This window comes from Acipenser ruthenus, chromosome 20 (genome assembly GCF_902713425.1).
Source record: "Acipenser ruthenus chromosome 20, fAciRut3.2 maternal haplotype, whole genome shotgun sequence".
Lineage (NCBI taxonomy): Eukaryota > Metazoa > Chordata > Actinopteri > Acipenseriformes > Acipenseridae > Acipenser > Acipenser ruthenus.
Window position 1 is genome coordinate 6,564,346 of NC_081208.1, and position 26,467 is coordinate 6,590,812.

General features: G+C 39.0%; 2 protein-coding genes across 8 annotated transcripts in view; both read left to right on the forward strand.

The window, feature by feature from the left end:
• LOC131698848 (endothelin-converting enzyme 1-like) overlaps window positions 1–12,390 on the forward strand; it is a 42,281-nt gene extending 29,891 nt beyond the window's left edge. Inside the window, 14 exon segments of the mRNA XM_058993344.1 lie at window positions 240–305; window positions 1,038–1,226; window positions 1,694–1,836; window positions 2,665–2,779; window positions 2,982–3,021; window positions 3,024–3,091; window positions 3,749–3,847; window positions 4,566–4,643; window positions 5,173–5,276; window positions 6,387–6,497; window positions 6,721–6,788; window positions 7,307–7,497; window positions 8,176–8,271; window positions 8,669–12,390. Of these exon segments, the coding sequence (XP_058849327.1) occupies window positions 240–305; window positions 1,038–1,226; window positions 1,694–1,836; window positions 2,665–2,779; window positions 2,982–3,021; window positions 3,024–3,091; window positions 3,749–3,847; window positions 4,566–4,643; window positions 5,173–5,276; window positions 6,387–6,497; window positions 6,721–6,788; window positions 7,307–7,497; window positions 8,176–8,271; window positions 8,669–8,845 (1,545 nt within the window). The 3' untranslated portion in view covers window positions 8,846–12,390.
• A 1,353-nt stretch (window positions 12,391–13,743) lies between these two features.
• The window catches only part of LOC117425576 (eukaryotic translation initiation factor 4 gamma 3-like), a 66,142-nt gene continuing 53,418 nt past the window's right edge, over window positions 13,744–26,467 (forward strand). For 5 of the 7 annotated variants that reach the window (XM_058993340.1, XM_058993341.1, XM_058993339.1 and 2 more), the window contains exon 1: window positions 13,745–14,342. In XM_058993340.1, the coding sequence (XP_058849323.1) occupies window positions 14,182–14,342 (161 nt within the window). In that variant the 5' untranslated portion in view covers window positions 13,745–14,181. Of the gene's footprint in view, window positions 14,343–26,467 lie in introns of all 7 variants that reach the window. The other 2 variants (XM_058993338.1, XM_034904405.2) reach the window with 1 other exon arrangement.

Here is a 26,467-nt window from a genome sequence, read left to right on the forward strand (position 1 = left end):
TAATTCTCAAACCATCGCACTTCTATAGGAGTCTTTTCAGAAGCAGACTCAGTGGCTGAAAACAGACATGTAAATAACTCTCTAAGCTAGAAGATAATCATATGAAGGCATTAAATAGGTGAGATTATGGAAATGAAGTTGATCTCTTTAAGGTTTATATGTTCTTTTAAATCTACTTCTGCAATCATTTTCATTATGCTGGTCTATTTCCTCAGCAATCAGGGTCTTTTCTCTTTCAGGTAGACCAGTCAGGGCTGGGATTGCCCTCTAGAGATTACTACCTCAACAAGACTGTCAATGAGAAGGTAGGGGTGGAGGTCTTGTGGGTTCTTGCACATTGACCCAGATATTTCTGTAGATATTCCTGGTCATTACAATGTGCTGAAGGTCACGTTTCTATGGCGAGTCCCTCTGCAAAAAAGAAAACAAAAAAAGCATCTGTCACTTGTGATGAATCAGTATGGACACGTGACCCACTTTCTAATGGAATGTAATTGTGGTCTTATGAGCAATGCTTTTGGTGAGCACAAAGAGAACAGCAATCAAAATGAATAAATGTAATATTCAGGATGCCCAAACTGCTGTACTCAAATATTGTGTTTACAGTAAAACCTGTCTAATCCAGCCCCTCTACAAACCAGCATTCTGTATAATTCGGCATCATTTCTTGGATCCCAACCAAATTCCTACTGAAATTAACAGCGGAAACCCCTCTAATTCAGAACCTGTGTATTCTGGAATCCGTCATAATCTCGTCTGTCTAAAATCAGTACACACAGTCTAATCTGACTTTGAGTTCAGGAGCTTCTCTTCAGTTCTAGTTGTCTGTTGTAGACATATGTACACATGGATAGATCCGCATTACTGTTGTAGGTAAAGGAAACTTTATCCAAAGTAAATGTTTAGTAGCTCTTCTATAAGACACTCAAGAAAAAGCATCTTAAAAAAAAATAAGAAAATGTCAGAAGAATGAAGAAAAGCTACTTGCTCTTTTAAAACAATGTGCAACGTCCTTTGTAAGACTGTGTTCCCGGCAGATACTGACGGCCTACCTGAACTTCATGGTGGAGCTGGGAGTGCTCCTGGGGGGAGAGGAGGCCTCTACGCGGGGGCAGATGCAGCAGATCCTGGACTTGGAGACCGCCCTCGCCAACATCACCATTCCCCAGGAGCAGCGCAGAGATGAGGAGCTCATCTACCACAAAGTCACGGCCAGAAAGCTGCAGGTGAGGCTGCCTTCCGCCAGAGAATCAGGGGGAATGTGCCACGCTACTAATTGCAGTCTGACAATGTGCAATTTAAAGTGGGTCATCTGATAAAAGCATGGCAGTGTGGGGTGCAGGTTGTCGTACACTCAGGGAAGCGCAGGGGAGTGTCCTGGCTGTGTGAAGTTACCGGTCTTCACTGGGAATTCCACAGAGAGAGTTGCCTTGTCTCCCCCGGGTTAGGAGACAAAACCGGCAGGGGCTGTTTCTCCTCATCGCACTACAGGGGACCCTACTGGCCAGGCACCGGGTGAGACGGTTTTTGTTTTGCCTACAGAAAAAAGAATCAAATATCAAAATGACATCCCTGGTCTAGAGCCTCTGTTGGAGCAGTGTTGTGTGGAGCGCTCTATGAAACGGTCACTGTGTTAAACGATTCTCTTATGCTCTGATCGGTAGTGAGCAGTGATTTTGTGTCTGTTCTCTAGGCTCTGGCCCCGGCAATAGACTGGATGCCCTTCCTCTCAGCTGTGTTTGCCCCTGTGCAGCTGAACGATTCGGAGCAGGTGGTCATTTACGCACCAGAGTACCTGCAGAGAGTCTCGGATCTCATCAACAGCACCGACAAGAGGTAGGGGGCGCTGTGCCAGCTGTACAGGACCATTTTCTTACTCCTATTGGCATTGTTGGGTTTCATTATGAACTATCCCTTAAGTGGCGTGGAGCCCATTCATTTAAGTTGTATGTAAAAATAATGTGAAATAATGTATAATGTGACATCTTGTAACAATTGTAAGTCGCCCTGGATAAGGGCGTCTGCTAAGAAATACACAATAATAATAATAAGTTAAAGCTCCCAGTTTAAGGCACATGTTAAGTCAATTAATAGTGACTTCAATTTGAGTACTTTGTTGCCACTGTGAGGAAGCTCATTTTAACAGAATACTGTTAATTGAAATTCTGATCAATGATGTGTTGGAATTGATTAAAAGGGAATTGGAATTGGGAATTGTTTTTAGAATTGGAATTGAAAAACAGGAATTGGCCCCAGCCCTGCAAAGTAGTAAGTAGGCCTATTTTATTTCATATTCATTATTTCTTTTCCATATACAAGTAAATGCTGTGCGAATACAGTCTTGCACACAAATACATGCTGCAGTCAATTATAAAAAGTGATGGATGGCTTATTCTCATGGCTGTTCTGATCAGTTACAAACTTTCCCAATATGTTAGTTTTAAACCTTTAGAAAATCAACCGGAAATGAACACCTCTATATTGAAGAGCCTATTTAGCTCATTATGCAGTGGCTTGAGAGTGAGTTACAGTGTGTCGTGATTAGGGTACAGGGGTGTTTGAGTTAATGGAGGCAATTGAAGCCGTGGACTCGCTGGCTGCCTCTGTCTCCTCAGAGTCTGGTGTCAGCGTTCACCCTTCCTGTTACTGTCCTGCCCTCCCTAGTGTCCTCAATAACTACATGATCCTGAATGTTGTGCGCAAGACGGCCTCCAGCCTGGACCACAGATTTCAGGACGCACAGGATAAGTTTCTTGAGGCCATGTATGGGATCAAGAAGGTGAGTGGGAGTCTGAGTTTTCACTTAACTACAGTTAACTTACCAAGCAACTGAAAAGAATACTAGGTAAATAATATTGGCTGTGTTTCTTAACTTATTTTACAATTGAATTCTAGTGTAAATCAGAGTCGTGCTTGAGGTGAATGAATGCTGTGACAGCAGTGCTGTGCATTAGCACTGACCCTCCTCATGTGTGTTTCAGAGCTGCACCCCCCGGTGGAAACTGTGTGTCAGTGACACGGAAGCGCCCTGGGATTCGCACTGGGAGCCATGTTTGTGAAGGCCACCTTCGCAGAAGACAGCAAGAAGATTGTAAGTGTTCCTCTTACCTGTCCCTTTCAAGGAAGCATTGACATTGACATTGACCAGTCTCTCATCTCTAAACACTGGTCCACACTGCCTCCCAGTCCGCCATCTCTAACCACCTCCCAGTCCATTATCTCTAATCACTATGCCACCCTGCTCTTCGGCTCTAATCAGTAGGTCACAGCCTTCCAGACCCACTGCTATTACCACTAGGCCACACAGCATCCATGTCCATAAACTCTTACTATTGGGTAATGCTGCCACCCAGACCCTCTACCCTAACCACTAGGCCACCCTGCCTCCCAGTCCCTCAGCGTTTACCAGACAACCACATTGCCTCCCAATCTCTCAAGTGAATGTGTTTTGGCTGTGGTGCCATATACTGCACCAAGCATGGTTTGTCAATTGTTAATAATGGTACATGATAGCCAAATCAAGCCATGTTAAAAGAACCATGAATAAAACATGCTGTACCAGGGTTTAACATGATACAGATATATGGGTGAGCCACGCTTCCTTCCAGTCCCTCAGACACTAGTGTAGTTTGGACGCAATGTGAAAGAAAGTTAAGTAAGGTCAGTCACAAGGGAATGGTAATAAAACAGAGTAGGGAATGGTAAATCACTGTGCTTTAATCTACCAATAAACAATTCTCAACACCAGGCTGAAGAGATGATTACTCAAATTAAAACAGCCTTCGAAGACAGTCTGCAGTACGTGGGCTGGATGAATGTAGAGACCAGGAAAGCTGCTAAGGAAAAGGTATGATACTGCTTATCAAAACCTCACCGTATATATATAAGAGCACCTGCTGCCTAAAACTCAATTTCCCAGTGTGCACTGCAGTCACATTGGAGAGTTCACGGCTGCACTCGAGCACTACGGAAGCTCTAGTTTTGCTCACCAACCAGTTTTTAGTTTTGCTGCATATAAACAAAAAAAAGTTTTATGCTATTGTAGAGGAGCCTATTCATCAGGGATGGAAATAAGACCCCCATTGCATAGTAGTTGGATCCATTCCTGGTTTTACTAGGAGTTTAATAAGATACACCTGAGCTTGTTACCTATACACTGTGGCTAATCAAGCTCGTACTAAAACCTGGAATGGTTTGCAACAGGAGTCTTATTTCCTTCCCAGCTATTGATGCCAAGTTCCCAAAATATGGCATTTAAACATTTATTTTACATTTACAGTATTACATGTACAATGCAATTACAGTTTGAATAAAAGAGACAAGCAAAAAAAAAAAAACACACAAATTCAAACTATATGTTTGCACTCCAAGATAGGCCAAGTATGAAGGAGTATACATATGTAACATTAGCACTGAATTTAAATGCTAAATGCTTACTTTGTGCTGTCGTCAACCTTGTTTACAGCTCAACACTGCCATCTTATGTTGCAGAAGTGCAACTGCACCAAAAAAGGATGACTGGAATTCTCTTTTTACATCTAAATCTCTCGAATTCTCTTTGATAGGCCGATGCAATCTACAACATGATTGGGTACCCCAAATTCATCATGGATTCCAAGGAGCTGGATAAAGTGTTTAATGACGTAAGTAAAACAAAGGGGTCTGTTAGCTACTGGAAGACAATAGCAGTAGTATCTTATTGGCATCATTGGGCCTGATTTTGAACTATCCCTTAAGTGGCGTTGAGCCCATTTAAAGTACTAGGTACATTGAATGGGAACTCAAAATGCTTGGTATGGCATTATTTTTTTGCACATGCAATATTAATTTTGGGACATAAAAGCTGTAAGCATACTACAGTGTTCTACATGCCATATTGTGCTATTTATATCCTGATCATTTCAGTGCTGAACTTAGTTACATGTGAATCTATATGCTTTAAATTCCCAAAATGATATTTAGATGGTATAAATCATTTGTATGGCTGTTGATATGATATTATCAGTCCCCACTGACACCCAGTATATTCTGTCTGTGTGGTGATAATAAGGAGATGGTGACCAGGAGTGATATTAAGGAGGTTTGACTGTAGTAAACGGCCTGTGCTATTTTGTTTTGTATCGGTTCAGTGGGTTTCTTTTGAATTCTCTGTTTCCTCCCTTTCCACTCCAGTACACAGTGGTGTCAGACCTCTACTTCCAGAACGTGATGCAGTACTACAACTTCTCTGCCCGGGTAACTGCCGACCAGCTGAGGAAAGCTCCCAACCGTGAACAGTGAGTAGAGCAGCGTGCCTGTGGGTGTGGACAAGGGACCGGGTTGAATCCAGCCAAGAGAACAAAGGCTGCTTTTCAATTCAGAACAAGGGTGCTGATACTTGTACTCCTAATTTCCTATAAGAAGTATTTATCATTTAAAATGTATTCATTAACATGTTGATTGCTCAACAAGAAAAGCCATCCTTCACTCTCCTTTACAATTTTGAGTATCAATCAATGGAAATTAACTTCTGCATTGAGTGTTTTAAAAGCTGATTGCAAGCGCAATTTCCTCTCACCTGGGGCACTGACATTTTTACTGCTGTACCGCATGGTCAGCGCCACGGATGAGAGGAAAACTTGATTGGTACTGAATTGTAAAGGTGAAAATCAACACATTAATGAGTGGATTTAATTAATACCTGCTGATTTTAAATACTTAAAGGCAAGTATGAGTATCAGTACACTCCTACCTCTAAGCTACCTTCTACACATACTGACTTAAATATGGCAGGGATCTTTATGTACTTTAGAATTCATATACAGGGCATTCTCCTTTAAAAGCAATAACAAACGCAGATCTCAATGGTCTGTTTGCACAGTGAAAGGTACGGGGGGCATGATGTGTTGCTAGGTAGCGTTGCAGTACAGGGAAAGCTTGGACATATGGTGCTAAACACTACAGTACAAAGTTTGATTTTATTGTATGTTGCCACTAAAAAGCATAATATTAAAATAAAGATACCAGCTAAATATAAAACATTATCATTGAAGTGCTTTTGTTTTTTTTTGTTTTTTTTTATTGGTGTAAAACCGCATTAAAATATAGCAGGCCTTTTAAAAATATGATGTTATCGCCATGAGTAGACAGCTTTGAAAAGTTGGCAGTAGATTTCGAAAGGCTTCTGTTTATTCCATTCTGCCTCTAGTGGACGAAGGAAGTGCCGCATTTGTTCTGTGTAGGATTTCTTTCTGATATATTCATTGCTTCAAAACTGTCCAGCAGACAAGCCCAAGTGCTTAGCTAGAGTATACGTGCCCTCCCATTACATAAGCACCTGCCTGCAGTTATACAATAATGGGGAAGTGGTCCTAACTGTTATCGTCTTTGACCTTTCACCCCAACAGGTGGAGTATGACCCCTCCAACGGTCAACGCCTACTACTCCCCCACAAAGAACGAGATGGTCTTCCCTGCCGGGATCCTGCAAGCCCCCTTCTACACCAGGACCTGGCCCAAGTAAGACACTCTTCTCCTGCTACCCACCCCCATCCCATCCCATCCCTATCTGAGCCTCCTTCTCTCCCTCACCTCCAACATCTACTCCATGCCCCCTTCTAGTTCCTATAGGACACCCTCTTCTCTCCTGTGTAACCAGTGACATGGAGCTTGTTCTCCCAAACATTATCATTAAAGTTCAGGGTTTTTTTTTTTGTTTTTTGTTTTTTTTTTTAACTTGCAGGGCGCTTAATTTTGGTGGGATCGGAGTTGTCATGGGGCACGAACTGACCCACGCTTTTGATGATGAAGGTACAAATTTACCCTGCTTTTTTGGGGGGGGAGAATTGAATTTTTATACAGAAAGTCAATTAATTAGTTTAATTATATTATATAAAATCAGGAAAAGGAAAAATATCCCGAAATAAGCGGCTGTCCCAATTAAACGAGATGCAGCTGAGATGATCTTAGTCACACTTTTTTGTTTCTTAATGAAAAGATAAATAATTAAATCACATCACATTGTGATTAAATGTTAAATACATTTTAAAATGAGTCATGTTTTTTTTTTTTTTTTACGTTTTTGTTTTGCTAAATCTTACTTAAAAAGAAGATTATTCTGAACCATAAGAACGGGTGTTTTGAATAGGATCTAGCACAATGTAAAAGTCAAACTAACATTGAAGAGCTGAGTCATCTCTACATGTAATAAGCAGAACATGTACTTTACCCACATTTTCATAGCTTTACTGTCTTCTTTGTGGTATTGACCGCATTCCTGTGGCTCTTCTCGTTTTAAACGTATCTCTCTTTGTGTGTGTTGGCGGCAGGCCGGGAGTATGACAAGGAGGGGAACCTGAGGCCCTGGTGGAACAACGCGTCCATTGAGGCCTTCAAGAAGCAGACTGAGTGCATGGTGGAGCAGTACGGCAACTACAGCATCAACCGCGAGGCCATGAACGGAAAGCACACGCTGGGAGAGAACATCGCCGACAACGGGGGGCTCAAGGCGGCCTACAAGGTATCTGTCTGATACTCTGAGTAGAAGAGGGGATTTTAAAAGCAGTTAGTACAGGAGCAACCAGATGCCTAGGCATGGATATAGTGTTGCGTGCAGGGCACCTGCTGGTATATACAGCACTGCCACCTGCTGGACACTTTCATATACTCCCAAGTCCAGATTCAAAACCACTTGTTTCTAGTATTCAGACCAAATTTAAATATATATATATATATTTTTGTAATCGCATTGATGGGCTGAAATGTTGAATCACAGTGAAGGCTTCTTGCGAAATAGGTTTTAAAAAATGAATCCCCCCCTTCCCCCCCCAAAAAAAACCAATGAATGCAATGCAAAAAAACGGATTGACGTTGTGGGAGGAGGATTGACATGACACTAAAACAAAGCAAAAGTATCCTAGTATACTATAGAGCTGACAGAGCAGACAGCCTCACATGGTTTTCTAGAATGTGGATTCCCACTAAAGTAGATTTCACAGCAGCACTGAAATCAGCTGAAAGCATATGTAAAAGGGTGGAGGCTGGGCACACCCCAAGCGAGCTTCTTAACCACAATGCAAGAAAAACAGGCTCATCTGCATTCGTGGTGTTAGAGCTTTTAACCTCCTCTGTATGAACTTGATACTGGAGCAACAGAACTGGGAACCATACACAAGCATTGTTTGTTTCCTACCCTCAGGCCTATGAGAGCTGGACCAGGAAGCATGGGGAGGAGGAGGAGCTTCCGTCGCTGGGGTTGACCAATCAGCAGCTGTTCTTTGTTGGTTTTGCACAGGTGGGTGGGTCCGGCTCTTCATCTGTCTGGATCTCGAAAACACATAAATACACCTCTAGCTTCTAACTGCAGATGAACTTGCATTTGTTTCCATTTTCAGTCACTGTTATTTCATATCCCTCAATAGATAATTGTCAAATAGATGCAACATTTTTTGTCGGCACCAGATATTGTCAGATTATTCCTTAAAATGTATTTGAAGATCTTGCTGGGTTGTGGTTTCTAATTCCTTTACAACATTCTTCCATCATTTGCCCATCTGTGCACTGCACTGAAACTTGTTGACGTAACATTTTGAATAAGTACAACACTAGAACCACTGTAGGACCTGATGTATAGTATGTGTGGTCTAGGTTCATTGCTGACCTGTTGCTCTCTCCCTAAACCGTTGCTGTAGGTGTGGTGCTCTGTTCGGACTCCAGAAAGTTCCCACGAGGGCATGATAACGGACCCCCACAGCCCATCGCGTTTCCGAGTCATTGGCACAGTGTCTAATTCTCAGGAATTCTCCAAGCACTTCCACTGTCCAGCTGGCTCACCCATGAACCCTGCCAGGAAGTGTGAGCTCTGGTGAGCCTTCCCTCCCTGGACCAGCACAGAAAGCCACATGCTGGATTCCAAATAAGGAGGCACTGGATCTTTGACTTTCCAGGACTGCAGACAATCTTCAGAACCACTATGACCTTATACGTTCAGATGTCATTCGGCAGCTCTTTCAATAGCTGAAATAATATATAAATATATATATATAATTATATATATATATATATATATATATATATATATATATATACACTTCAATATATATTTTTTTTTTTTTTTTGGAACTACGTGAACATTTTTGACAAAACAATAATTCTCTAATACAATGAAAAAGAGAAAAAAAAAAACACTGGATACTGCGACTACTGTTTTTTTAAAGAAAAGTATTTATTTTCTGGCATTTTACTATCCATGGATTCTTAATTGTGTTACCAACCCCATCTTGGAATTCTCTGTTGTCTCTTCATAAGCCAGCCTGACAAGTGTGATTTCTGAATGTACCATGAAGGTGTCGCTGACAAAATTGGAGAGATCATACATACAGCAGCTGGTAACAGTTGAAAACCGGGCTGCAAATCCATACATATTTCAACAGGATAGCTAGGGCAAGTTTCTGTAAGATGGGAATTTGCCATGCGTATATTTGCAGAAATAAGCTTGTCTATTTCAACATTCTTATTTATTCCATGATGTAACAGTTCTCCATGTGACCTCTATCTTCAAACAATATCATCTTTCATAATTATAAAATCTCAGTAGTTTAAAATATGATAAAGGAATGGATGCAAAGTAGAGAAATGTACCTTAAAATAAGCAAGATTGCCGACCATAAATTCAGTACACATGGAAAAATTAAGACTGGTTATAGACACGTTCATTTCTTCAAATATACCCTGTGGTAGTTACCTTAAATATGAAACAACTATTACAGTAATCGTTTCATTTTTGGCTGTCACTGTTATGCAAACTTCCCATCGTATAGACCCTTGTCCTTTTTGGGCTTGTTTACATTTTAGCCAGGAAAATTATTTTCAGAAAATCTAAATTCATTTAAAAAAAAAAAAAGAAAAAAAAAGTGAATGAGGGGAATCTATTCTGGTGCCTTATAGATGTTTTAATCAAATCCAAAGAGAAAAAAAAAAAAAAATCTCCACATTCTCTCTGCTTTATGAATTGTATATTTTCCTAAAATGCTTTTTCCTAGCTGAAAGTTCATTCAATTAGTAATAAAAATGAACACATCAAGCAAAGAACAGTGTTGGTTTCACAAACCCTGGCTACCTTGGCAAGGTGGTCTCAGATCACTGCTAAGCAGGGTCTGTGAAACCAGCTGTTACAATCAAAATGTTTATCATTTTAAAATGTCAAACTATTCAAACGTTGTTAGTCTTGTTATTTAACAGTCGGCCTTGCTGATTCTGAGATCTTTCAAGATGAGGAGCTCCTGGAGAGCTGAAGACAGTCTGCCCCCTGGTGTTATATGTGGAGTACCGCCTTGGTAATGCAGGGTGTGGTTAAGTATGTTATTTTTGACAAAAGGCCTTTCTTTACACTACAGTGCTAACAGAGGTATTAAGACAATGGTCATATTACTCTGTAATGACTCTGGGTAGATGCCTTAGCAACTGTTTTTTTTTTGTTTTTTGTTTTTTGTTTTTTGTTTTTTAATTTAAGCGTTATTATATCAAACTTAACTGACAGAAGACCGCTCTAACTTTTTTTTTAGTTTTTTTGAAATGAACTATAACACTAACTCAAAAGTAACAGCTTTAGACTCTGTTCGAACCACTAAATTAAATTTCTGAGTTTTTTTTTTGTTTCGTTTTCTGGTCTGGTGGTTTTGAGTAAATACTCGAAGTGTACAGTGAGCTTTTATGTGACTCGAAACAGCTTTCAAGACTGCTTAGGTCTCCATTGAGAAAAAAAGAAAAAAACAGCATTCACATCAGTTTCATTTCCTGTTTTGAATGCAAAGCAAATTCACAACTTTAAATAGAGCCTCCTACCTTGTGATCCTATTTGTTATTTTGGTTTGAGGAAACCGTAGACTGTGGTAGCAGATGCAATCTTCAAATCTTTTGCGCTCTTCTCCATTTAATTAAAAGAAAAAATTGTGTGTATATATATATATATATATATATATATATATATATATATATATATATATATATATATATATATATATATATATATATAAATATTTATTCTTTATATATATATTTCATTCAAAGTGGACAGCTCTACATTGATATTATGCTTATTTTTTTCTGATGCCAGTTTTGATGTTTAATCAAACAAGTTATTTACCTGCATGTGTTACTTCTGATTTGCAGGCCTGTCTTTTGAGGTCTCATTTAGTGACCTGGACCTGTCAAGCTAGGACATCTCGCCCATTAAACAATTCAAATAACGCAAAATACCTAATGCTGAAATAAACGTATTAAACTCAATGGCAAACGTTTTGATTAGAAGTTTTTCTCAATGTCTTAATAAATTAAATTTAAGTTCCCATTGTCTAGTAAAATTCCCAGCTCTTTTGCAGTGTGCAGGGTCGCCACTTTGCACCCAGCTTGCACCCTATTACAGTAACACAAAATCAAATGCATTTCAACCAGTGTGCCACCAGCAGCATCCCTAATGCACTCCATGAGCCAGGCATTTTACTAGGTGACTCACTCAGGACTTTGAGGTTGATTTGATTCTTTCCAGGATTTCAAAGCATTTTATAATCCTGGGGAATCCACCTGGATAGTAATGTAGAGGAAATGCCAGGAATACCCAGAGATAGGTGATTCCCCAGTGCTGTAAAATGGTCTAACAGAATGTGGACTGGTGGGGTATAATTTGATCAAATTAAACCCTTAGATTTACTCATGTTTTTGGAAGGGTATTAGACCTGGTTGGGCACAGAGGGGAAAATTAAGAAAAAATATGGTGTTTTAAAAGATTGAACTTCTGTTTTATATTTTTGTATTATTCCTAAACCTAGCAGATGCAAAGTGTTTTATATAAGCTGCACTCAATAAAACATTCTTCCTTCTCTCGGTAGTGGGAAACCCAGCACAAGTTGAAAGTTTCAGTGCTGGACAGTTTTTGAGTGATTTTCCATTTCCTTTGTTTTCAAGACATTTGAGAAACCACTGGGCTAAGATGCTATCTTCATTTACCAGGAAAGATGAATGCAAAACTTGTATAGCTCACAGCACAAACAGCCCCATGTTCAGACATCAGAAAGAAGATTGTTCTACAGAAATGATGTGTTGCTAAACTTGAGTGTACCTATTTGTGCACTGCAGCTCTTCCTTGCGTGTGTACAGCTCTTTTTCTTTCCAATGTGATGACGAATGATATCTGTGAACACTAAACTCTGATTTACCGCTTACTTTTGTTAATGATGCATTTTGTTGCTGACATTTGTGTTCGTTTTGCTGCCTTTTTTATTTAAAAAAATGTTGCCTACTTTTTTTATACCACTTTATTGTTTGTGTGTATATATTTGTATATTGCGTGTGTATATGTGTACCCTCAAATATAAACACTGCCAAAAAAAATTGCATTAAAATAAGTATTCCATAATGCAAGCTGTATTAAGATTCTTATTGCAAAATGCAATATACTACATTTTTTGTTTACTGTAAGTCAAATATAATCTTTCCACTGTGCTCTAATGATTTAATAAGGTAAATGTGCGTATATGTGTGTGTGTGTATATATATAATCACACTTTCTGTAATTACACCAGTGTCATGTGTCTTTTACTTATAAACTACATTGATTTACATCTTGTATGCCTTTTAAACTGAGTTATCTAATTTAAACGCAAGACACCTCAATTAGAAAGTGAAACTCTCAGATCACAGTAACGTCCAGTAAGCTATTTGAGAGTTTGAATGCCTGTAAGGAAGTCTAACGTTTGTCCATGAATTTGAAATTGAAGCCGTCATTCCAAGCACATTTCATCTAAGTTTACAAACTCGAGTAAGGCATGGGACTGAAATCAAGCTCTCTTAGTTGAGCTTGAAAGTTCTGCATAGTTCCACTTCATTGGGCACGTTTTACAAAACGTCATAAAGTCAAAGGTGATCAAATTGGAATAAAGAAACACCAAATGCATGTTTTTTTTTTTATATTGAACGTTTAAAAAGTTACAGTATTTGTAGTAACAGTACATTAAAGCTGCTAAAGGATCGATTGGATATCTGAAACCACAGTGTTAATGTAACAGTCCCCCATTGTAACAGTACTGCAGTAGCAGATCCGCGACAGCTATTGTACAGCACAACCCGCAAAATAAAACTGATTTAAGATCATTGTTTGGGTGATTGTAAAAAAAAACGTTGTCATTATCAACATATGATTCTACACTCAATTCATTAATGGGTTTTTAATTCAAGTTGCAAATTATATTATTTGAAATGAACCAATGTTGTTGTTGTATTTTTATTTTATTGATTCGAAATGTAATTGTAATAATTTAGGTCAAAGTATGATTTGTCCAAAAAAAAAAATTCCAGGAACCACTGGCTCAGAACACCCTTCTGCAATTTAAAAGTTTGCACTGTATTTAAAAATAAAGTTGTAATACACAATAGGGACATTAGATGTCGCTACTATCCTGAATTTTAGTTCAGTGCAGATGAGGGCAATTTAGGACACACTTTACTTTAAACAGAATCGCAGACTTCCTGTTAGTTCCTTTATCACACCTGCCTTCTTAAATATGAGTTTTTTGCTGTACAGACTTAAAATTAATTTTACCTTTTTTAAATAAATAAATGTTGAAGTTGTTATAACCCTCTCTAGTTTATTCCAAACCCAACTATTTCTGAATATTTACGATTATGACAGCACAAACCGGCTGTGTCGAGCGGCTCCGAAGATGTCCGAGCGAAACGTCACGCCCTTCGTCTAGATTTCCCGAGTATTTCCGGATTTGGCCGACGATTTCCGAACCGTCCGTCCCTCGGACTGTTGGAGGTGGCCGCTGCGCCATGTTGAGCAAAATCTCCCTTCTGACTGAAAAAGGACTTTTTAAATAACAGTTATTGAATAAACAATAAGTAACCGAAGAAGGTAAAACCGCTGACATCCCTCTAGCAAGCAGAACCGAACCGGAACCGAGGCAACCCCGGCTGGGGGAGGGGGAGACAGACCCCCCCGCCGTCCCCATGAAGATAAAATCCCAATAAACCGACTCTTTCAATAAAAAAAAATCATCATCTTTTTTACTATTCCGGCTCAACTCCGGGATCAAGAGACTGGCCCAGGGGATATATCGCTCTACACCTTTTTCTATATGTATTATATATTTTTTACACACCTAGATTCATATTTATTATAATTTGTTCTTCTGTTGACATTTTTGCGATGAGTTTGCCGCCGAGAGCGGTAGCGAAATCAGCTGCTGCCGCTGGAAGTGGACCCGGAACCGGGCTGTCTCCGCCGAGCCAGCTGCGGGCTCTTCCGACCTCTGTGCCGGTACCGGGAGCACCGGCCGCCCCACAGCCGCCAGTCGCGCCGCCGCCGCAGTATCCTTCATAAAGAGAGGCTCCCTCTTCCACTGTGGCAGGGGAGAAAGTGGGGTTTGGGGGTACTGTAAGTGTTACATATGTACTCCACTATGCACGAAACATTCCTTTAGAAAGGGATCTCTGCATTTTTATTTTTTTTGTTCTGACAAGGAGGGCTAGGGTAAGTGGCTTTTTAAAATGCTCTTTCTATTCCCTTTAGTAAAACAGCGTTGTTTGAGGGACCTGACAGCTTCAGTTTCACTTGCGATTTGAATTCTTGTTTTCGCAAGACAATAGATTTCGTAAGCACTCAGATTCTGAACATGCAGGCGGGGGTGTCTAAATATTTAGTACATATTGCGCTTTACGTGGGGCCTGTCTTGTCAGTGTGTGTTATTTAAAATGTACGTTTTGCTGCAGCTGTACTGTTGGGCCCTGATAGCGTATTGCGTTAATTGAAGTGTAAAGATATGCCTATATGATTATAGTATTTTTAAGGACTATATTATGGATGAGAAAATCATATTTCGAGTTGGGGAGGACTCGAGAAATTGCATTTACATTTTAACGTTATATGTGCAATTGCATATAAAATAAATATTTACTTAAACAAAGGCATGTTTGTTTACATTGGTCAACAGCAGGTGCTAAACAATTATTTTGTTCGTTCAATTGTGATTTTAAAATAACCACCTGTTAAGGTATTTTGGAAGGGTTTGTTTAAGATAGATATATTTATATTAGGTAAATATTTGAAATAAACCGGTATTTAATAGGGATTACGTTAGTCAAGGGTTCGAGAATGCTGAGATGAGAATTATTTGGGCGGGGGCTCACAGGAGTGGCCTGGTGGGTATAGCTGAGGACACGAAGAGTGAAGCTTTACAAAAAAAGTTATTTTAAAATCTCCGCTCTCACCCTGACTTACAATATTTTAGGGGAAGTTATATTTTGTTCTGTACTTCCATTTGTTCTTAATCAAAGATTATAATAATGCTTACTATTACTTTGTGTTTATCACTGGCTTGTATAGACTTTGTGCAATTACATGGTATACGGTATATTGAATTGGCTAATGCACTGTAATTTAAACATGGATAGCTATAGCAACAGTGGTGACCTACTTTGACATCTATGCACTCAATGAACCCAAGGCGTGAACCCTTCATTAAGCAATTATTCTGAACTCCATGAGCCCAGATGCAAACGTGAGATGAAAAAAATGCAGAAAAACATTCTCCTGTTTTCTAGAATGAGGGATTAACATGCTTGATTATGTATAAAAATGATTGTCAAAAGTTCTTGAGACTAGCATTTTGGACACTTTGATGAACCAGGGTCTGTGCAATCTATACAAACTTTGATTACTGAGGGATGAAGGTGTGTTTTGTGAGCACATTGAAGCAGCAGGGTATATTAGTGTTTTTTTTCTCTCAAAGCGAATCACAGCACATATTGTAGGGGCTTGAAGGAGCTCCATGGAAAATTGGGATCTAGTCTTCACTGTTTTCAAATTGAAAGAGAAATCAGATGCAATTACAAGCTAATTTGCATACACATGGATGATTGCTACACCCAGTTCAATATACAGTAGACCTGTGCAATAAAACGTTTGTTCTACTGGAGCACCATCTGCCTAGTGGAATCGGTTTCCGAGTTAAGGAGGGTGAGGATGAACCCAATTCATTCTACACAGCCAAAGAGGAGTATTAACACTGCTTTAAGGGGAGATGGGTTAGTGGTTAGTGCAAAGGTCTAAGAGCCGGTAGATTGGGGGTTCAGATGCCATACTGTGGGACCTCAGGAAAGCACCTTCCATGGTGTATCTCATTCCCCAAACTGTAAAACAAGCTAGAAGCAGGGCTCTACTGTTTGGTAAACCTGCTGGAGAGACATATCCACAGCAATGGGATGTAGGGGATGTGTCCTCTATCCACCTTCCAGATCGCTGTGTTTCATCACAGGTCTTTCTATTTAAATTCTCAAAGCCATGGTGAATATTAATACTGCAGAAGGTGAACTGTCACTGACTGGCTTCCTCTGCGTTCCTGTTGAATAGAGCACTAATTAAAAGAAGAAAGCAGGGTTAATACAGAGGTAAAGGGTTAAAATAATAGACCCTGTGCAGTACAGTAGATAGTAGCTCACAGTCCTTCCAAAAATGCTTTTGCATTGCACATGGCTGCATGAGATTCATACCAAATTATACAGTTGCATCAGTTAAAAAAAAAAAAATCCACTGTGCAGGAAGGCATAGCTGTGGGAAGTTTAGAAACCAACATCTTACTGATTCTTTTACCACCATCTTCCAGAGATCCCAGACCTGAATTCATCCCAAGTTTAAATAACCTGCTGTAACATTCCACAGATAAGCTCCTCTGTGTTCGACAGGGGGCCCCATCATTTTATACAAAGCTGTCAGTAGTAAGCTTTATGTGCAGCAAAAGATATATGGTGTTAAAACTCCACAGAATACTGGTGTGCAAATAGTTCTTTAACAATTTTGTGGCATTTAAAGGCACCCTCCTTTGGTCTAGAGATAAGGTTTAATTAAGAATAAAATATAACTATGACAATATAGTGCAGCAGAAGAAAAAAAAAAACAGTTTTGCTTGATTTCCATTGGCAGTTGTGTTACACAGGAATGCTGGAATGATGGCATTCAGATGTGGGAGAATAAGGTGCAGAATATGTTTTGGAATATACAGCAGCCATGGAAAATACTGTTCCTACATTCTGTGGGTTATCAACTGGAGCATTGTATAATTATGAGGTTTAGCTACAGGGAATGCTAAGTTACTGGTTTGTTTAGCTATTCCTGTTATATTTTCTGTATGAAGAAATGTTATTGCATATTTATAAACCTGTATTCCTATTTAGTTTGCATACAGGTAGGTGAGTTTCAAGGGGCGAGAAAACTTGTCTCTCTACATTTAAAACTAGGTTAATATAAAGTGGACTTTCATGTTCTGCTTTCTGATAATGTAGGAAGTGAAACTATGGCAAAATGTGGTCAACACACAAAGGAAAAATATGTATTTGGTGTGAAATATAGCAGGATTGTATAATGCACAGCATGATTTTTGTAGCATTCTCTACTGGAGTCAAAATATTTTTTTCTCTTGTTAACTTCGATTTGCATTAATATATAAAAGTATTAAATATCGGTTGATACCCACATACAAAGCCTCTACACTTCGATAATTCTATGGAGTAGCCTGCTATCTTTACCACCATGGCTGAATACGAGGGACATAAAAAAAAAAACATAACTTTAAATCAATTATGTGATGTCAGCCTTAAACTGTCCAGTTAATGACTGGCTACAACATTAGGTGTCCCTCTGATTCACCTGCACTCAATCACTGCTATTTCCTTGTGTCAAAGACCAGAGGTGCTACTACTGTAAAAATACCACACTGCGTTTGCAAAGTGGTCGATTGTAAAAATCAGTAACGCCCACTTCCCTGTATTTTATAATGTGACAGATAATAAGCCACTGCTGTTGAGGCTTGGGACACAGTACATCTACTGATTGTACCAAAACTAGGGCAAACCACAAAATAACTAGATACTGTAAAACTGTTACTGGAAAATAATGTAAATAAAACTTGTAGAATTTCAGGCCTGCACTGCGTTCTTGGATGAAACTTTGGATACACTTTCCACAGTTGGAAGGCCAGAATATAAAACTCAACACCCCAGTGCGTGAACTAACTGGTGCAGCCAAGAGCATTTTTTTTTTTTAATTGTCAACCTAGAGGTTAAGAAAATGTAAGTGGGTCAGTTTACCACAGAGACAGTTGTGAGTGAAAAAACAAATCCCTTTCCATGGAACTTCAGCTGTGAATTGTCCACTTCTTCCCATGTTAAAGTATGAGGCCGTTTCCTTAGCTGGTACTAGGTGGACTTTTCCTCCAATTAACTGCAAGTCAGTTTCCTCTGCTTAGTTGGGATTCCCCTCCGAGGATAGTTTACAGTAATATGTGTGTACAAGATTGCTCGACCTTTATTTCCTTCCTGCTGTATAGCAATAACATTCTGCTCAGCAGACCAAGGGACTGGATTTAGTTTAAACATACAGTGCTGTATGACCTGCATTATTTCCCTGTTTTATGGCTTTATTCAAGCAGCATGAGAGGACATGCTTCGAACATACCATAAATGTATTAACATTCAGTAAAACGCGTTGTAGCATTCTCGGTTAACGCAGGCAGGTGCATCGCACAGGGCGAGGCAGTCCACACACAGGTGGAGGGCGGACGCGAACCCGGGACCTCTCGCGCTAAAGCATAGCGCCGATACCCCTGTACAAAAGAGCCGTTCGCGCCCGCCCTCCGCCTGTGTCTGGATTGCCTCACCCTGTGTGGTGCGCCTGCCTGCGTTACCTGAGATCGCTACTGTATATTAGACACATACAGTGCTTCTGTAAATGTTGATGGTAAGTATAACAGGGAAATGTGTTTGCCATTTATTTTTCATTGAATCCTTAGGCTGCCAAACATTGTCTTCATCAGTGTGTAATGTTACAGTGACATGGGGTGATTTTTGATTAACAGATTCCCCATTGAAATTTCCCCTCCCCATGCTTGATCAGCCCTATTTCATCTTCTTGACTTACGTTTTTTTTTTAAATAGAATGCTCGTACTGTTTAATTTTATTTATTTATTTATTTTGCTTTAAAGGATACAGGTTTCATGTTATTGAATGCAATCGTTCAATTTTCATTAATATTGTGAGATGTCATACTATGAAGTACATTTTGCTGTACTAATCCAGAGGACTTTGCAAACATAGTGAATTCCAAACGACATTGCACTGTATAGGAATGATTAGTAATTTGAAAGATCCTTTAAACAGTAAAGTATATTCCCATTGTAGAGCAATCACTAATGGCAAGGACATTTCAATTTTAAAGGCAGAACACCCTGTATTTGATAGAGTTTTGCTAATTGTTAGCCTACAGCAGCACACATTCTGTGAACTGCTGCATTTTACTTTGTGCAAAAACCAACTGATTTTTCTGTAGCAACAGCACATTGCGACGTGTCAAGGTTATTCCTTTTTATATATATATATATATATAATATATAGTTTTATAGTATTCGTTCGTATAGTATTTTGAGTACTGTAGTCAATTTGATTGTACATACTTCAGCGATAGTGCCTGCCGATTTGAAGGCTTTACCATGTGGTAGTTGACCACGACTGGAGTTATGCGTCCTGAACTGACAAGTACAAATAACTTCTTAATTGTCAGAATTGCTTATAGTTTATCTGAATGGAGCAATATTACTGAATTGTCCATGTCTCAGACAGTTGTTGTTCAAAGATGCTGTGCTCCAGTCAAGCCGTCAGGCTGTGATTGGCTTATTCAGCAGTTGCGGGTACAGAACTAGTTGCTTTTGTCAGTGCAGAGTATTGATTGGCCTTTATATTTACAGGAACTATTGGTGTCTTATGCTCCTTGTTGCACCTTGAGATCAGTGAATGCTGAACTTTTGGTAGTTCTTAGAAGTCATCTGAAAGCTGCATGAAGAGCACTAAATAAGCAAATTGTATTGTATTGCATTGGCTGGTTTTGGTGGATAATGAAATACATTTCGACCAATTATGTCTTTCTTTAGTTGCTGCCCAGTAGATGTGAACTAGTCTTTCATTAAGGCAAGTCAAAATGAAAAAGCTAGCACTTGCGTGGATTGATTTTAAGTTTGGCTCACAGTTGATGCTTTGACATTCCAGTGGGCATCTACTGTCTGATACCTTCCAGCTCTAGCGGGCTTCTGATTGGCTGATGGTACTGAATTGGTTTCTAATACAGTGGAATCCCTCTATTGTGACCACTGAATGGACAAAATAAAGCTACACGGAGCTTGCCCTAATAAAAGGAGATGTCACCAATTTGAAAGGGATGGACACAGAATGGTCTTAGTAAGGTAGTCTTTATATTGGGGTACTTGTAATTCTGTGTTTTCTGTTTGTCAGTGTGGTCTGTGCCATGTACAATGTTGATTTTTCTGCCTGCAATAGACAGTGTCCTGCTCTCTGCAACAGAAGCCGCACATTGTGTGTCCTTTAGCATTTCAGGTAATTTCCTTCCTGTTCAGGCACTGTTGACAAGCTTGTCAGATAGAGATAGCCTCCAAGTATTGCTGGAGGCTTAGCAATCTAATGTGTTCCAGATTTGGGTAGCAGCGATACCCAAGCCTGCTGCTGGCATTCGGTTTTATCAATTAATTACTCCATCACCAGGGAGCCAGGAATTAATTAATTTCTGCCCAACTGAACCAACTGGTGCTGAGCATTACTCATCTGGTTATAGAACACAAATAACTTTCTAGTAAGTCTGAGGGATGTGAAAAAGGAAGAAAAACTACCACTCTTACTGTCCATGCGGAAATTCTTGTTATGTTTTACAGCAACTGGCATCTCCATTTCTCTGTATCCAACAGCTGTTCATTATCACACTATCAAAGCACAGTAAATAAAGCAGCACTTCTGGGATCACACTTATTTGTCTTGAGATTTTATATATATATATATATATATATACATACAGTATATATAATCAGTCACATCTTTCCTATAAATAGTTATGATTGTCACTTGGTTTATTACTGGCTGTGCTCTCCTCAGTCTAAATGAATTTTAAAAACGTTTTACTGCTGGTATTATTGGCTATTATTTACCTAACTCAAAGCGGCAGTATATTATATACAGTATATAAAACATTGATATGTTTTGTATAATTGCAGTAAGTTTTTCAGTTTAAATAGTTGTTTTTTTAAAGCATGCTTCATTCAAGGACATATCCTAGAAGTAGGCTAGTATTACACTCTTGTATGAGAAAACAAACCATCACCGTTTAGGATTCCAGTGCGTTTTATCTTGTATATAGATGTCGTCATCCTGTACATAGAACATACAGCAAAATTCAAAAGATAAAAAACATTTTTGACATCTGTTATACAGCACAGCTAATTAACTTCCAGTATATGTCATCCAACATTTCCACCAGTATTATATCCGATTGGCATCAACTCCTTTAACAGAACACATGTTTATATGTACTTATTCTACACCCCCAGAGCAATTTATCATCTGTACTGTACAGAGAACACGAATGTTGGAAAGGTGTTTGCTTACCCTCGTTTCAACATTTAGCACTCTGATGCATTATTTGGTTTTCAAGTATCACAGGTTTGGGAAATGCTAATCTGCACATTTTACAGTGTGTGTGTGTGTGTGTGTGTGTGTGTGCTCTGAACCTGCACAGACATACCAGGAGTAACACAGACTACTCTTGAACTCAAGTAGAAGTTCGAAAGTGTCTGGTGACAATAAGGAGATTACAAAAAAACAACAAAACAAGCTTCTGACAATTCTCTTCTGTGTTCAATTGTAGAGCCTTTGGGAAACAGTCTCAGATTTATTTGCATTGAATGGTATGTGTAGTTTGACTCAAGGTGTTTTTTTTAATTTATTTTATTTAAGTATCCCATTGTCTGTTTACAAGTTCAAAAATGTATTGTCTTTGTCAGAAAGTTTAGTCAAAATGCAACGAATCTGATTAAACGTAAAGATGAATAATCTGTTGTGCTTTTTCTTTTGCTCATTGTATTTTGTTCCAGTGCCTTGCTGTATAGTGCACGTGAATATATGAACTGTATATGATTGTTGGAATGTGTTCTGTGCTCAGATGTGATTGCATTCCAGGGTCCCCTAAAGACCACTTTTGCACAAAGAGCATTTTGTTAGGCTGCCCATAGCCTTTTCGAATGGCTTGTGAAGACGAGAACAGCCTAGCCTGCAGTCTTTTAAATCTTTAAATTATTAGGCTTCCAGGATGGGATTGTACTGTACTTGTTCTAGTACAAAATAATTTGTCCAAACTTAACTTTAAATCAAAGCAGTTCAAAATGAGATATTACTATTTGGTCGCAAAATAGATGAAGCGTTGAATATTCAGAAAAATGACTCCAATGTCTACTGTAATGTGAACCTTTTGAAATCATTTTCAAATAATTATTTTGAATATTTTGGGCGAATTGACATGAATTGCCTATTGTGATAGCAGCATTGTGTGCTTGTAACACACTTTTGATCGTAATACCACACATTAAAAATCTGTAAAGAAACTGAAATACATTTTCCTGTCTGTTGGGCTTGGCTACAGACCCACTGTAATTTCTGTCAACCTTGGTTTCCGGTTATCTTTATAAAATTAGGTTTCAACATCAGATTTCCCTGTGGATGGAATTCCCAGCCAGGAGGAATCTTCTCTCTGTCTGAGGAGGGGAGGGGAGGGGGGTGGGGAATCTCGATTTCCTAGTTGCCATGGCTGCGAACGATGTATGTGGCTGGCTTTCTGCTCCCCAGACAATGCCGATGCTGCTTAGCATTCAGGGCTGAATTCAGAGGTGGTGCGTTCGACAGACTATCAACAATGGGCGGCTGCCTGAGACTCAAGCAGCAACTTTATCTCATAGCGAGCTGAGACATACAGTTACTGCAGCCATTTTTAACCCTTCCATTGCTTGATGTTTCACACACTGGGCTGCTACCCCTACTTGCACTTCCATAATAGTGTTATAAAACTTAAATGAAATAATGTTGTAAAACATGCATGAAGAGTAGTATTTTTCAATTAAAAGGTCTACTCAGGGATAGAAATAAGCCATTGCATAGCAGTTTGATTATTATTTATTTCTTAGCAGACGCCCTTATCCAGGGCGACTTACAATTGTTACAAGATATCACATTATTTTTACATACAATTACATTATTTTTTACACATTATATTTACATACAATTACCCATTTAACAGTTGGGTTTTTTATTGGAGCAATCTATGTAAAGTACCTTGCTCAAGGGTACAGCAGTAGTGTCCCCACCTGGGATTGAACCCACGACCCTCCGGTCAAGAGTGTAGAGCCCTAACCACTACTCCACACTGCTGCCATTCCTGGTTTTACTAGTCCTTTAATAAAACGTGTGGCAAAGTGGCTGATTGTGTACAGGTGCAGGAGTGATGCAGTGCGCAATGAACAAACAGAGAAATTTAATCAAGTTGGAAACGGGTTTTATTGATTAATCCCGGTCTGGTGACCAAACAATAACTCCAGGCAATACACAACAATGTGTAATGCACTGGAAGTAAATAAACGGGTTACATTCCCAAATAATAAACACACGTATCTTTCCCACAATGTACAAACATGATCACCAGTCCTGGGTGTGTGCTGTAGTGCTCGTGGTGGGTGATACAAGTTTATTCGTGACAAAAGTGAGGTGCTGTTCTGGGTTTTGTGCTGGCCCTTGGCAACAGCTCCGGAACGTGATAGGCGTCTAATAATTGCAAACAAAATTATAGATAAACAAAACACTCGCAGTACTTTTCTCACTGGGTCTCTCTCAGGTCCTTACAGTTTAAAAATTCAAACCAAACAAAGGAACAGATTGCGATTCTCCGCCCCCTTTTATGCCATCACACATGACCCCTTGGTAAACGAGTGCAACCGCCTCTCCAATCTGCGACTGCCACATTGTTTCCCTTCCGGGTCAATGCGTTCTTGCAACGGAGTCTCGCATTCATCCAGACTGGCCGAAAGAAGAGTCAGACCAGCCCGTCCAAAGAACTCTGTTCTCGCTGCTTAGTGCCCTCACAGGTCAGGAGGGAGATTTACAACCAAGAATCATTGTATTTCTGTCACAAACGCATATGCGCTTTTTACCTGTACACTGGTACTAATCAAGCTCATTTTAAAACATGGAATGGGGGAAAACTGCTATGCAATAGGAGTCTTATTTCCATCACTATGGACTTCATTGAGCATTAATATATATATATATATATATATATATATATATATATATATATATATATATATATATATATATATATATATATTTCTATTTTTATTGATTTCAAATGTTATTGACATTTTCACATTTAATTACAATGGTTAACATTGAAAAAAGCATGTAAGAGTTTAGTGAAACACTGTCCTTTTACTTATTTTCTTATAAACTGCTACAGCTTTTAGAATATTTCCATTGCTTTCGATTCAAATGTCTGAAATAAAGATTAATAAACATTTTTTTTTTTTTAGTGAACGCTTGGAAATGAGACTGCTGTTACATATCAGTTTGAGCCATCTCAGATTTTATCATAAGTTTAATTAGTCACAGTAGTGGGGGTCTGCTACAGTGTTTATTTTCTTGGAGGAATCAGATGCCTTTGATTTATTTATATTCCACAGCATTAGAACCCATTATGATCTACAGGTGGCGCTGCAGAAGTGTAACGCATGACGACTGTGTCTGGAAATGTTTTCTTTCTACTGTCCATGTTTCTCACGGTCACCTCCTTTGTTCACAGTGCCACCACGCTTGGCTGCGCAATTGAAGGTCTATTTTGATTGGTCAGTTTCGGTGTCAATTCGTGACATTGTTGCAGTGTTTGAAATCCCACTTAAGTACAGTAAATGTCAAAGTAAAAGCTTCTTTAAAATGGTAGAGACATTAATAAAGTAATAAAAATCGGATTGATTTGGGGGTTGTTTTAAGGCAGCGCTCACTAGAAATTGCCAGAGCTTAGGAGGTTGGTCCAAGTATATGGCACAATGTCCTAGAGGAGGAACAGCTTTCTGAAGGGGGTTTGAATATAGCGCTGGGACAAGTATTAGAATATTTGAGCAAATGCTGCTTGAAATGTATTTGGTGACAAAAACGACCATGTTCTATAGACAAAAAAATGACTATGGCTCAAAAAGATATAATGCGAAGGAATCATCAGTGCGGTCTGAAATAAATAACACACAGGCTTACTGTACATAAGAGTGTTTCAACCCTTTCTTTAATAGGTCATTTGATGGGGTTTTAGTGAACTCCTAATAAAGTGTTAAATGTTTTAACTAAAAGTGTATGCAAGTCAAATATAGGTCTTACCATAGTATCTAAACAGTAGTAACTGCACAATGTAGGCCAATTTATTTCATATTCATTATTTCTTTATAGTCTTCCATATACAATTAAATGCTGTACACATACGGTCTGACACAAATACATCACAGTAAAATAGTGATGGGAGGCTTCTTATGATGGCTGGTTATAAGCATCCCCAATATATTAGTGTAAAAATGTGTTTAATACTAAAGTTTAAGCGTTTAGGAAATGGAGCGTAAACCCTGACTCCTTTGTTCAAATCCGAAGATGCAGGGATGGAAGAGGTGCTCCTAGCCTCCCCAATAATTCCCAGCTTGCTGCGTAAAGCAGTCTGATGCTGCAGATTTCCAAAGGCAGCACTGATACTCCATGAGCATTCTCTGCTCCTGCAGTAGCAGCGCCAGCAACGCCCTGCTACAGAGTCTGCTTGGAGAGAATATTTAGAGGCTGGTCAAGAAGCTGCAGCAGGTTTTTCAGATTTTTGAATTGTACGCCATATTATTGTTGGCTGCTTGTGGCCGTTGGAAACCGACAAGGCTACATGCTGTCTAGTTGCATGCTGATGTTCTTTGAAGTGGTACATATTTTTTTTTTTTGTTCAGAACCTGATTTACATTGGCTTGCTTTCTATTCCAGTGCCTCCCAATAGCAAAGGGGCTGTGCATTTGTCTTGTTTCAGTAGGCTTATGGTTCTATCCACAGCCCACATCAATGGATTTACCTGAAGTATCCTGATTTGTGCTAGCTATGATTTGTGCATGATTTCTCAAAGAACTGTACAAAAATTAAGTTCAGCGATATCCTTTGTTGGCATGATGTTTTCTAAATCCCAGACTTTTTCTTAACCAATGATTGGTGTTTTTATTTTGAAAAAAGGTATTTGAAAGAATAATTAAAGCTTTAGAAGCTTCTAATATTTGAGTTGCTGTTTTAGTAGTTTGTATTGGATGTGTATGATAAAATAAACTATTGTAGCATAATTTTTTGGGGTTAAATGTATATTTAAAAGCTGTATTGTTTTGTAAACTAAATATAAGGCATAATATACACCACTATTTAATAGAATTCTAGATATCCTACCCATATTGTCTTGCATGCCTGTTACTTATTTCTTATCCCTATCTTGGGATGCATAATCCTGCCGATTGGGATACGCAAGTCACAAAGTTTTATATCTAGAAAACCAATTGTGATG